Source organism: Lygodium microphyllum, chromosome 23 (genome assembly GCF_053477565.2).
Source record: "Lygodium microphyllum isolate KBCC chromosome 23, Lygodium_microphyllum_v1.1.10, whole genome shotgun sequence".
NCBI lineage: Eukaryota > Viridiplantae > Streptophyta > Polypodiopsida > Schizaeales > Lygodiaceae > Lygodium > Lygodium microphyllum.
In genome coordinates this window covers 31,539,325-31,551,331 of record NC_141157.1, presented here as the reverse complement: position 1 = coordinate 31,551,331, position 12,007 = coordinate 31,539,325, and the positions used below count along the sequence as shown (strand labels likewise).

General features: G+C 42.9%; 1 protein-coding gene across 3 annotated transcripts in view; it reads left to right on the top strand.

The window, feature by feature from the left end:
* The window catches only part of LOC148016022 (uncharacterized), an 82,212-nt gene extending 70,851 nt beyond the window's left edge, over positions 1-11,361 (top strand). For 2 of the 3 annotated variants that reach the window (XM_087664383.1, XM_087664382.1), the window contains exons 12-14: positions 3,213-3,304; positions 3,381-3,524; positions 10,810-11,361. In XM_087664383.1, coding sequence (XP_087520509.1) covers positions 3,213-3,304; positions 3,381-3,524; positions 10,810-10,842 — 269 coding nt within the window. In that variant the 3' untranslated portion in view covers positions 10,843-11,361. Of the gene's footprint in view, positions 1-3,212; positions 3,305-3,380; positions 3,525-10,809 lie in introns of those variants that run through there. The other variant, XR_015688119.1, reaches the window with a different exon arrangement.
* Positions 11,362-12,007: the final 646 nt, after the last annotated feature.

Genomic DNA, 12,007 nt, shown 5'->3' with positions numbered 1-12,007 from the left:
GTGGACACAAGATTCTCATATGATTCATGATTAACACTAGCAAGTAGCACTGCTATTGCCTCATCCTCATCAATGTTCTTTTTAAGAGTTGCAAGCTGAGTTTTAAGGCTCTTGAACTTAGTAATGTGTACAGGCATAGACAAACTATCTTTAACATTCAACTTATAAAACTACATGAGTAATTCTACTGTTGAGTTCTTTGCTTGTGTACCAAAGATCCTATCAAGTTCTTGCCATGCTTTCTTTGTATCCCTGATGCTAGAGATGTAGTGTAATACATCATTTGATAGATGCCATGTAATAATACCTAGAGCTTTGTTATTCATCTTCTTCCATGCCTTTGTTTTAGGTTGGTTTTCTGTAGCATCTTTCTCTTTAGCATCTTCTTTCTTGTCATCTACATCATCTTCCTCAAAGAGATCCCAGAGGTCTTTCCTCATGAGATGGTACATGATTTTCTCCTTGTAGGCATGAAAGCCTTCACCATTAAACTTTGCTATCTGCTCTAGTTCAGTCATCTTAGGAGGTCTTACCACGAGAACACTTGGGTAGTGTCTATCATTTTTAAAATTGAGACTTACAAATAGATTTGATTAATAGGGCTTTAAATCATTACAAGTGCTAAGAATAAGTTTTTGAGCAACTGAGGTAAAATCAGTGAATAGCTTTTTCATGAGTGAGCTAAATACACAAGTGGCAAGAGACACTCATTGAGTATCAATAGATACTAAGTCTTGAAGATCTTGATATTGATGTTGTTGGGTAATTATTGAGCTTCCTTGGGCACTTCTAGATCTGCAATAGACTTTAGAGGTAATGTCAGAGTGATCAAAATCACTATTGATGATGGTAGTGAGAAAATAACAAGGATGCCAAGCTTTCAAGTTTCTGGCTATGGAGTTTGCAATTAGGTTTTCTAGAGCAGCTTGGTTTTTTTCTTTGTGTAAGCTGGATACTTGATCATTTTCAAAACTTCTTTTTATGGAAAGAAAGCTTGTGACACGGGCTTCAAAAGCCCTATGCATTTGAGCTAGATTGTTGTGTGTCGAGAAAGAAGGAAGTGAACAAATAGACGTGCCCTTGATAGGGACATCGAGCTCCAAAAACGACAATGCCAAGCTGTAGAATGCACAATTTCTTACTATGAGATAACAGAGAGGGGCACCCTGAGCTTAGGAAGATCTCCCTAGAAGAAAGTTCTCAAAGATACGGCCTATGTAATGAGATCCAGAAGCTCCAAGTTGGTTTGGTCATCCTGGCTATGGCAGTTACACAGGGCAGAAATTGAGAAAATTGACAATGCTAAGCTATAGCCAGGGGTATGTTGATGTTTGAAGTAATACATAAAATCTTTACCAGCAGGGAAACACTTCTCTAGAAGGAAGCTTAGTGAGATTTGGCCTATAGAGAGAGATATGAGAGCTTCAAGTAGGGTAGGTGCTGCTTGGCTATGGCTACCAAGGTAAACAATGAGAAGAAGAAGTGGAAGATGAGGTCATAGACTTGACCTGAGCTAGATTGAGGTCAAGCAAAGTTGAGAGGGCAGAGAATGGAGTTGAGTTGAGCTAGGCCATGCCCAACTGGGCTCTGATACCATGTCGAAGGACATGGATCTTGAGCATGGTTGTAGCTATGGAGGTTGGAATGTAGTAACTAGAACCATGACAACTTAGGCAAATGACACTAATTGTTACTCAGTTGAATTAGGTTCCAAGATAGAATGCTTGGACTCATAAATACAAGTCCGAGTAGGACATATAGGGACTCATAGTGAAGTACAAAGTACAATAGCATTGCATTGAAAAGTGAACCAAGTACATGTCTTTATAGCTTTCCAGCTTCTCCAGTCTCCTCCCTGTGCTTATGGGATACAAGTCTCCTCATCATGCAGCATACATCATTTGACCTATTTTCCAACAATCCCAAACTGCAGGCCTTAAAAGCCTTAAGGCCAGACCATGACCTCAGCATTGTTTTGACATTCGTGGATTTGAACTTGTACTAAGGCAGTCAGGGGAGAAGATGATGATGGTGATAATGGAGGTGGGAGGGTTGTAGGAGGGGACCTTAGGGCTGGCTGACTAGCAAAATGGACACTAGACAAGTGCCATGTGGACGTTGATAATCTGTGTGCTAAATTCTAACCGCATTGCTTGTGCTTGCTTGTTAGGTGCTACTTGACAAATTGCACTGTTTCCTGACCCTCTATTGGTAGAGGGGGCAGTGACTAGTATAGGCCAGTTTGACTTGTTTTTCTTCTCTCAGGTGACTTTCACATAATTCATGTCTGACTTATTTTCTTACTGTTCATGTGATGGTTGCTTTGAATGAACCAGGGTTGGATATAATAATAAACATTCAAATGTGTTTGCCAAGACAATGGGAAGGAAAGCACACCCTTCAATAATCTGATAACACCCTATCTACAAGATCATGAGAGTAAGGGCAAAACAACAAACTATGAGGAACTTTTTCAGTTGCAGCTGCACAACATACACAGGGTCGAGACAGAACTTGCAAATCTGCTTTGGGCATGGACAGCTCCAGGCAAAACAGCTTCTCCATGAAAGAAGATGATATTTAAGAGGGGGTTTACATTCGCATACCGTCCTTCAAAATCTCTCCACCACTTCAGAGGGTTGCCCAAACGCCATAATGCATTTGAATTTTGCATGGTCCTTAATCCAAGGATGAGGAATAAGATGTCAATACAACAACCTGAGGCCAACCACCTATGCATGTTGTTGCTTTTAACTGATGGAAAGATCTTTTTTTCCCTGTTAAACTGGTGAAGCTACCATGTATCTGGTTCATGTTAGGATGTTAGGGATTATTGACTCCAGGACTTTGGATTGTAGAGGGATCCTTTTCAAGGATTCTATTCCACACATGTTCACCAACCAGTTAGCTATGACTAGAAATATAATGATTGATCCCCAATCTCTAGTGCTATAGCCTGCAGGAAGAAACGTTTTTTAAATGTCCTAGCTTATTGCTTTTCTTTGTATGTTTGAAGCAGAGCTGTAATTGTTTTTGAAAAGCACATTGTTCTAAGGAAATAGATGTCTGAAATCTCTGAATCTTCTGCTAGAGCTTTTTGTGTTGAACATGTTTACTGTAGGATGAGGTAATATGGTTGTGATTAGAGCTCTTAAGTTCTGAATGCATTTTCCAGTTGATGGTGCCGTTCTGATACGTTTTGACTTGTTCAGGAATGCCATTGAACAAACAGCTGTACACATTGAGCTACATGTTCTTGACTGCTGGTGCTGCTGCTTTGGTGTTTAGTGCCATATTTGTGCTGGTATGTGTTTTGTTTCTGTTACTCTGACATTATTCATTTTTACTTTTCTGCTGAAATGTTCTCTCTTTACAAAAAGGTGGATGTTTACAAATGGAGATCTTCCACGGCATTGTTCAAATGGATTGGAGCACACTCTTTGATGATTTATGCTTTGTTTGCTTGTGGAGTTCTGCCAATTGCTCTACAAGGCATATACTGGAAGTATCCTGAAAATAACATTGTATGTTTTTTCCTCTCTCTCTCTCTCTCTCTTTTATCATGAAGATAATTGAATTAGATAGTGAATATTTACATCAGACCATCAGGTCAACATTCTGTCTGTAGCAGTTATTTTCTATTACATCAGACCAAGAGGTCAGCATACTCTGTCTCTCTCACTCTTTGTGTAACTAAGTAACTAATATTTACATGAGGCTTGCAAGCTGTCAGAACAACCAGAATCGCCATCCAGGGAGCAGCAATATCCGGAAGAACCAGGTCCACTGACATCATAGAGGAGATTTTCCATAACACTATTCCTCACACACGGGCCACATGCCCATGGATGCCCGATGCTGAATCAAAAATAAAGGCATTGCGAGTACGCCATATATGCCACAGGGCTGTCCATATAAGGAAATGAAATAGGTAGGAACAATCTGAACTTAAAGAGGGCATAGAGGACATATCTCCCATAATCCACGAACGAACTGATAGGCGGTGTTGAGTCACCGGGGACCAGACTTGGGAAATGAAATTCCAGATGTGTCGCGCAACAGGGCAGGAGACAAAGAGGTGAAGCAATGTCTCATCACACACAGTGCAGAAAACACAACGCCCAACAGAGATCTTTCGGGCACGGAGCACTTCACCCGTTGGAAGAACCCCAATGAGTAGCCGCCACATGAACACTTTTCCCTAATACAGGACCTTAGACTTCCAAAGCTGGATAAATCTTTCCCTCCACTTCTTTTTACTGTCTCTACAATGCCATAATCTATTCACTTTCCCCATGACCCATCTCTTGGCTTCCACCATCTGATGATATATCTGATTAGCTGACCTTTTTCCAAAATCATCAAGAACCACAAACATCCAGTCATGCCAAGGATCCAATGGCTGTAATACAGGCAAAGGAAAGAACCTCTGAAGATTGTCTTGTATGGACGACCAAATGTCCCTGTATCCACGAGGCACCTGAAAGTACTGACGAATACGCCCAAAGGAATAAAGACGGGCCTACCCAGGAATAACACTATCACTGATTGTCTTCAACCCCAACCTAGCCATCCGATTAAACTTGTCTTGCTACAAATCTTTTTGTGGCCAATCCAATAATCTTGACCAAGCCAGTATTTCTTCTTGCAGCGAATTTTCCTCTTTACGAATATTCGAGAGACGCCAAACTGCAAAACGAAGCATCTCTTGCCAGGAAGCTATGAAATGAGAAAGAAGAAAAGACTAGGAGACCTTTAAAGGCCTCATAGAATTAAGCACATGCCACCAAGAAGCATGAATAACCGTGCTACCATGAGAGATGCCAGTCTTTTCTAGGAAGAATTTGGCAATGTCTGACCAAGGATGACACTGAGTACATAGACTGTGCAATAGGGAAAGCCTCAAAGCGGCCATATGCAAATTGACATCTAGCAAAGCTGCACCCCCCTATCCTTTTCGGAGTGGTCACATGCTGCTAGGAGATCCATACCTGTCCCCAACGATTGCCTTTATTTTTCTAGAGCATAAATCTGATAGGCTGAACCAAATCCAAAATGGACTTCTTTGTCCAAGGAAGTAGTGGTAGAAAGAATGAGATCATACTGATCATTATACATTGAGCCACTTTAAATCTAACATGTAGTGGCCAACTCTGGGATTTCTAGTACATGAACCTGCCATGAATTTGGGAGGCTATCCAATCCAGCAAGGATTGGGGAGTAACCTCCACACCAATAGGGTATCCCAAGTGTCTGGTTATATTGCCCCTTGTGACCGTAATTGCATTTCAGCCCAAGGCTTGCAGATCATTTTCCGTACAGGAGAGAAGGGTGGATTTCTGAGTATTAATGTGAAGGCCCGATGCCAAAGCAAAAAGATTCCAGGCCACCGTTGCCCGGTTAACATTGATACCATCCACCTTAAGGAACATAAAAGAATCATCCGCCAAAGATTGACCCACAAGCTGGTTACTGCCAAGAAGAGTTAAGCCAACTATCTCACCTTGAGCTGCCAACTTATTCAGTAATGAGAGCATGGGGTGAGTAACCAAAGCAAACAGCAAAGGGCTAAGAGGACAGCCTTGCCCAAGGGACCGGGATAAGGCAATTTCCTTTGTAATCCCTCCATTAAGAGCAATATGGGCCACAACACCCTGACTGATAGTATCAACTAGAGAAATCATACGGGGCCCAAAACCCATTCTAGACATTAATTGCCGCAAGAAAGACTGGCTGACATGATCAAAAGCCTTCTCAATATCTAGCTGAAGCATAACAACCTGCTGGCTAGAAGCTTTGGCATAGTCAATTCTGAGCTGAACATTCAAAATGTTGTGCATAATATTCCGACCTTAAACAAAACCGTATTAACGTGGATGAATGAGGAGCGGAAAAACTTTTTGCAATTTGTTGGCAATAATTTAGGAGAAGATTTTATATAACGATCCCATAACAAAAATGGGTCTCCATTGTTTCAAAGAGGTTGAAGAGGGAACCTTGGGCAACAATCTGATGACAACAATCTTCCAATCCATAGGCATCATACCAGAGTTCCACACTTGCTGACACAAGCATGTTAATGGGTTCTTAAGTTGTTGCACACGGGCTGAAAACAACTCATTAGGAAGCCCATCCCAGCTTGGCCTTTTCCTTCTAGGCAAGTGAGACAACACCTCTTCCACTTCATCTACAACACCTCTTCCACTTCATCTTCAGAAATATCAGCCTCCATTAGATTCACCCATTTTGGTTTGACCTGAATACTAACCAGGCCACAAATATATGTTCGAGTCGAGAGAACAGGATCGGAAAGAATCTCTTGCGGACCCAACAAGGTCCTATAAAAATCAACAGTCATCTGAATAATGGAGGTAGGATCGGTCACCATATCACCTTGCCCATCTTTTAAGCACACAATATTTTCCTGGCTATATTTCTAATGCAAACGAGTAAAAAATTGATGAGTTTGATAGTTGTTATCATGTAAAGCTTCAGCTCTGGCCAACAGTTTATATTTTGCATATTCCTCTTCCTGAAGAGATTGGACCCTGCCTTTCAGCCATTCAATGCATGTGAGCAAGTCATTGTTAAGAGTCCCCTGTTTGAAACAGAGACAAGGAATGAGCTAACAAGGATTGAGCATGCTGCAATTCAGCTCGAAACAAGGAAGCATGCTGAATACCATATTGTTGGGATAACACTCACATATTATCCCTAAAAACCGCCCATGCTTCCATCCTTGCAGAGAGGACCTTGGAGCTAAAAGAGGCTATCAGTGCTGAACACCTGCCAAAAACTGATTGTGCTGCAAAAAAGATTGATTAAACCGAAGAGGCAAACGGGCAAGGAGAGCCTTAAATGCATGAACAGGTTTGTGGCTCATTTCCAAGACCAAGGGGTAATGATCTGACAAAACATGTTGTTTTTCCACGCGCATATCGATGACTGCAGGAAGAAAAGAGTCACTTTGACAGATGTATATTCTATCTAGTCGGGCCCAAGTGTTTAGATGCTGAAAAAGAACGATAAGTGTATCTAGCTTGTGATGGATACATCCAGGACCACATGTCTTGTTTCAAAGATGCCATTGCAAGAGCATCCCAAGCCTGTCGCTCAGGACCATCCCTAACTGAATGCGGAGAGGTGGAGTGCTCTGCAGAAACACATGCATCAAAATCCCCCATAACAAAGCTTGGACTGGCCATGGCAAGGCAGTGTAGGTCTTCCCAAAGCTGATGACGTTCCCTTGCATTAGAAGGAGCATACACGCCTACCATCCACAAAACCTCACTCTCATAAATTATTTCGAGAATCAAAAATCGGCCACGTGGGTCTTGAGAGACCAACAATGGCTGTAGGGAGGATTTGATAGCCAACATAACTCCCGATCTGTGTGGAGGACGACCACTAAAGAAAACTGCATAATCCTTATATACATATGAAGATCTAGCCAAAGCATGTTGTTTATGCTCCACAGCACAGAAAACATCCCATTTTTCAGCTAGCACCACTTTCCACAACCGATACTGTTTTTTGCCCAAAGAAATGCCTTTCACATTCCACAAAGCAATTTTCATGATGAATCACAAATGAAAAGAACTACTAAATCGCCGCTTTTCCTTTCCCTTTTACATCAATAGCTTTGGCAGCCTGAAATCTCTCCATTTTACCACGAATAACATCAACAAGATTTGCCTTCTGCAAACCGGCAATGGAAGCACGGGAAGGGAAGTGCTGTTGCTGGGAGCGGAAACCATCCCGAGGAGGCACAAGCCTCCCACGCACATCGAATTGCAAAGAAAAATTAGAAGGCCTTTTATCTTCTACTGCCAAATTACGCGAAGATGGGGCGAGAATCCTGTCATGCATTACGACGAACCACAATAACCTAGGAATTCTCCTGAAGAGGCAAATTCCGCCCATCCGCAAGCAAAGCACGCTCCCCACCACCATTAGAAACGACCTTCTGGCCATCATCACGGCCATGTTGGGAAAGCTGCTCAGGATCAGCCACGGGCTTCTGAAACATCTTCTAAGGGAGATGGTCTTGCATTTTCATATCTGGGTCCATGGGGCATTGCCCTACCTCCATATTTTTGTCGCATTCTGAAATGAAATGGCCCAACTGGCCACGTCGGAAACAGCGTCTTGCAAAAGTACCCCATTTCAGCTCATACACCAACGTTTGTAACCTTGGAACCTCAAAGTGAATCTTCGTTGGGCGGGGTTTCCTTGTATTCCAAAGCATACATGCCCTATTCCAATTGCGGGAAGCCAGCCGAGGTTCTACCAAAACCTCCCCAATGGATCTCAAAACCAGAGGGAGGAGTCTCTAGAGATGCGCCGGGAAATCCACCACCTCTACCCAAATTGGGCATGCTTGTCTCAGCACCTCCTGAAACTCAGCCATGGGTCTCCAAGGGACCACATGAACTAATTGCCCATCCATAAACAGAGGAATGCGTTGCATAATAAGAGCCCGTAGTTCTGCAGAACGATAAAGAACCTCAAAGAACCCCTTAGGGCCATCATATATCTCTTCCACCAGGGGGACCTGCATACGCCTTGAAACATCTTCGGAGCACTGTTCAAAACTAGCAAGCATAGACTGTAGCCAAGCACGATTTCGGGTGATCAAAGGAGTCCTTTGAGTAAAATAAAATATGGTTGCCCTCTCATGGAAAGCAGCTATCTATTGTAAAACTAGGTCGGTTCCCATGACTGCAACTACTTGTTCCCCATCCGGTAGCGCATTAGCTTTATCCTCATTACAATGGACATAATCTGACATAAAATGATTGGCTGTGGCCATCATAAACTGTAAAGAACCATCGGGTTGTGAACAGGAAACATGAACCTCTGGCTGAGACAAATTCGGGCCCAAGACCGGTTCTTCAACCGACATCCTACGACGTTTGCCCATCTCTTCACTTTCTTGCAACGGCCGAGTTCATCAGCCGAGGAATCACCATCCGGATTGGTGGAGTCTTTGTCATTCCCTTGCCCAATCTGCTGATCGAGAAAGGCCATATCGATGCCATTAGATTCCTGCAGATTAGCCATAGCAGCCCCAGATTCTGAACACAGAATTCTCTCTCTCTCGCACACTCTTTCACTATACAGGGGCAGGTCTGCTCTCGTTATCGGTGCACAGGGGCAGCTTGCACGCATACTAAATGTCTGGTCCACAGGCTCAGGATAAGGGCGCTCAGAGGATGCACAGCAGAGGACAGGACTGCAGGTTGTGTACTGCCTGGAAGCGTGAAGGCATGCCACGCAAGGCGGGGCAGAGCTGACCATTCACCTCACTCAGGGACTGTGAACGAGGAGATCTGGGGGAAACTCTGATCGCAGAGCAGAAATGGTAGCGACAGATGACAGGCGTGCAGGGGCAGGTCTCGTGGAAGGCTGGAACGGGCCAGGCAGAGGCAGCGAAACACACGCTCTCTCTCTCTCTCTCTGGCGCACCCTGACAGGGACCCGTTGACCTTATGCAGATTAGTGGCAGATCAGGGCACCACAGGAAGGAAGGACACACGTCAGGTTGCAGAGCAGGTCAATGGTTGTTCGCAGTGCAGGTCGACGGCTGTTCACAGGCAGGGCAGGGCTCGAGCAGAGCAGAACGGACCCTGCACAGGTCAGACAAAAGAGCTCAGGCAGCGCGCGAGGTAGAAACGCCCATCCGCTGGCCAGAGGAAGCACGTCCGTTGGTAGGTAGACACGTCCACAGGTCCATCGCTAATCTTCTCCTCTCTCCTCTCTCTCTCTCTCTCTCCACACACACACACACTCTCTCTCTCTCTGTCTCTCGTAAAGTGCAATTTATGAATTACCAACACCCCTCTCTCTCTCTCTTTCCCCCCCCCCCCCCCCCAAAAAAAAAAAAAAGAAGAAGAAAAAAGTAAAAAGAAACCCGACAAAGGTATTTGTATTAATTACCAGTATGCACACATGCACGTGCACACACATTCTCTCTATGGGACTAAATTCAGAAGGAATGGAGATCAGATGATGTATGATATAGGAGTTGAAGAAAACCAGTGTGTATAAAGGATTCGTGATCTGAGTTTTCCAAAGAACACTAAGCAAGTATAGTGGGTTAAAAGGCTCAAAGGAAGTTCATAATAAAATACCTATCAGTAGGTAATAATCTGCAGAATAAAGACGTAAAAATAGCTTGGGTTTTACATGATCAAGAAGTGATCATAATGCAGAACAATTTCATTGAACAGAGTCAGAACCAAAACAGCATCGCGTCTTTAAGTGCCAGAATGAGGTTACAATGAGGATGTAGCTACAGTTGGGCCATTTTATCTATCTAATGTAGGAGTCGGAAGATTGTTGTCATGTATCATTTCAACATGGTGTGTAAAGGTGCCTTTCCTGGTTCTTCACAGCTTAGGATGTCTAGTGGTTGGCACTTGGGCCCTCCCAGTCCCCATTGTAGAATCTGGGTCACTCTTCATTATTGCCTTGAAATATTCATGTGAAGTACTACTTTTGAAATTCTGGAGTACGATTGAAGTCTTTGCATAGAAAAGCATTTGTCAACCATCATGGGTATTCATACAAATTCTCCATAAAGAAGCTCTTCCCATAGATCATCGAGCAGCATAAACACTAGCAAACTAGCATAATGTAGAGTGTTGTATAACCATCATCATATGCAAAATAGGCTCAAACTGATCCCTGATCAATGTAGCAAAGTTGATCTGTGGGATGACTAGTGTAAACCATTTGAGTTTGGGAGAATGCCATTCCTAAATGAGAGGGAAAAGTCCACTAATATTATTGATTTTCCTTTTACAGATCCAGATCATACTAAAGGTACTGGGGATCTGAAAGCATTACAAGGATAACAATTTCTGATTACAAGCATGGAGCCCTCAGGGGCACATCCTTTTAACAGCTTTCCAAGACTAAAGGTCATCATGATACTCCAGACTTTAACCATTCAAACTGCAGAGCTCTCATCAGATGGGGATTGTACCAGATATGTTAAAGGAGTTTATGCAACCATAGCAGCCTCCATAAGTTGGAAGGAGGATCAATCAAGGAAACAACTGCTACTTCTTCACATTGTATGCCCAAGATTGCCAGCAGAAGTCTCCTAAATACCGGAGAGACAAGCATTCTAGAATGTGCACAATCTTAGAGAGCATAGTAGTGCATGCTTACTTTAATTGCATTCATTTTTTTGACTTAAAAAGAGTATGGAGCGGATCAACCAAGTTGAGTTTTATAGCAAAGTTGATCGGAAATAGTTGCTGCAGCTACATTTTTCACTGTAAACCAGACTGTACTGGTACAATTCTTGTTCTACCATTTTGGCAAAAGTTAAGGTGTGACAACTTCTACTGATCTGAAGATTCTCAGTGAACCATGTTAGCTCTCTTATTTTCGTTTGTAATACGTAATTGTATTAATTACAAAAGTTCAAGATTATAAGATGCAGGATGGCTCTAGGCAATGTTAGCTCTTTGCCTCTCTCAAAATAGTTTGAAATATTCACAAAGGGCCTTTCCATGCAGACTTCTAGCACACCTCTCTCTCTCTCTGTGCAAACACATGAGTAGCCCATTAGTATGCTACTGGGATGCCATGCTACCAATATCTTGTGTTTGTGGGAGCAATTGCGTTACACCCACGTGGTTGGTTGCTGCTCATAATCTCCCACTTTTTGTAATCAAGTGGCTACCCTAGCAGTAAACTTGTTCACCTTGCAGACTAATGTAGATGATTGCACAAGTGTAGGATGGAACTCGACCTTTTGGCCACCATGTGTTCAGCCTATCAATTGAGCTACACTCATTTGGAGACACACACACACACACACACACACACACACACACACATAGTTGAATTAAAGATATACAAGAGGTTGTCTAGCCAACATGCCAAAGCCAAATGCACTACAATTAAGGCAAAAAAAAAAAGCCACGTGGCTCCTAGCAAATAAAAATGTTGTTGAATCCCTCTAAACACAATATATATCTTGCATAAAAAA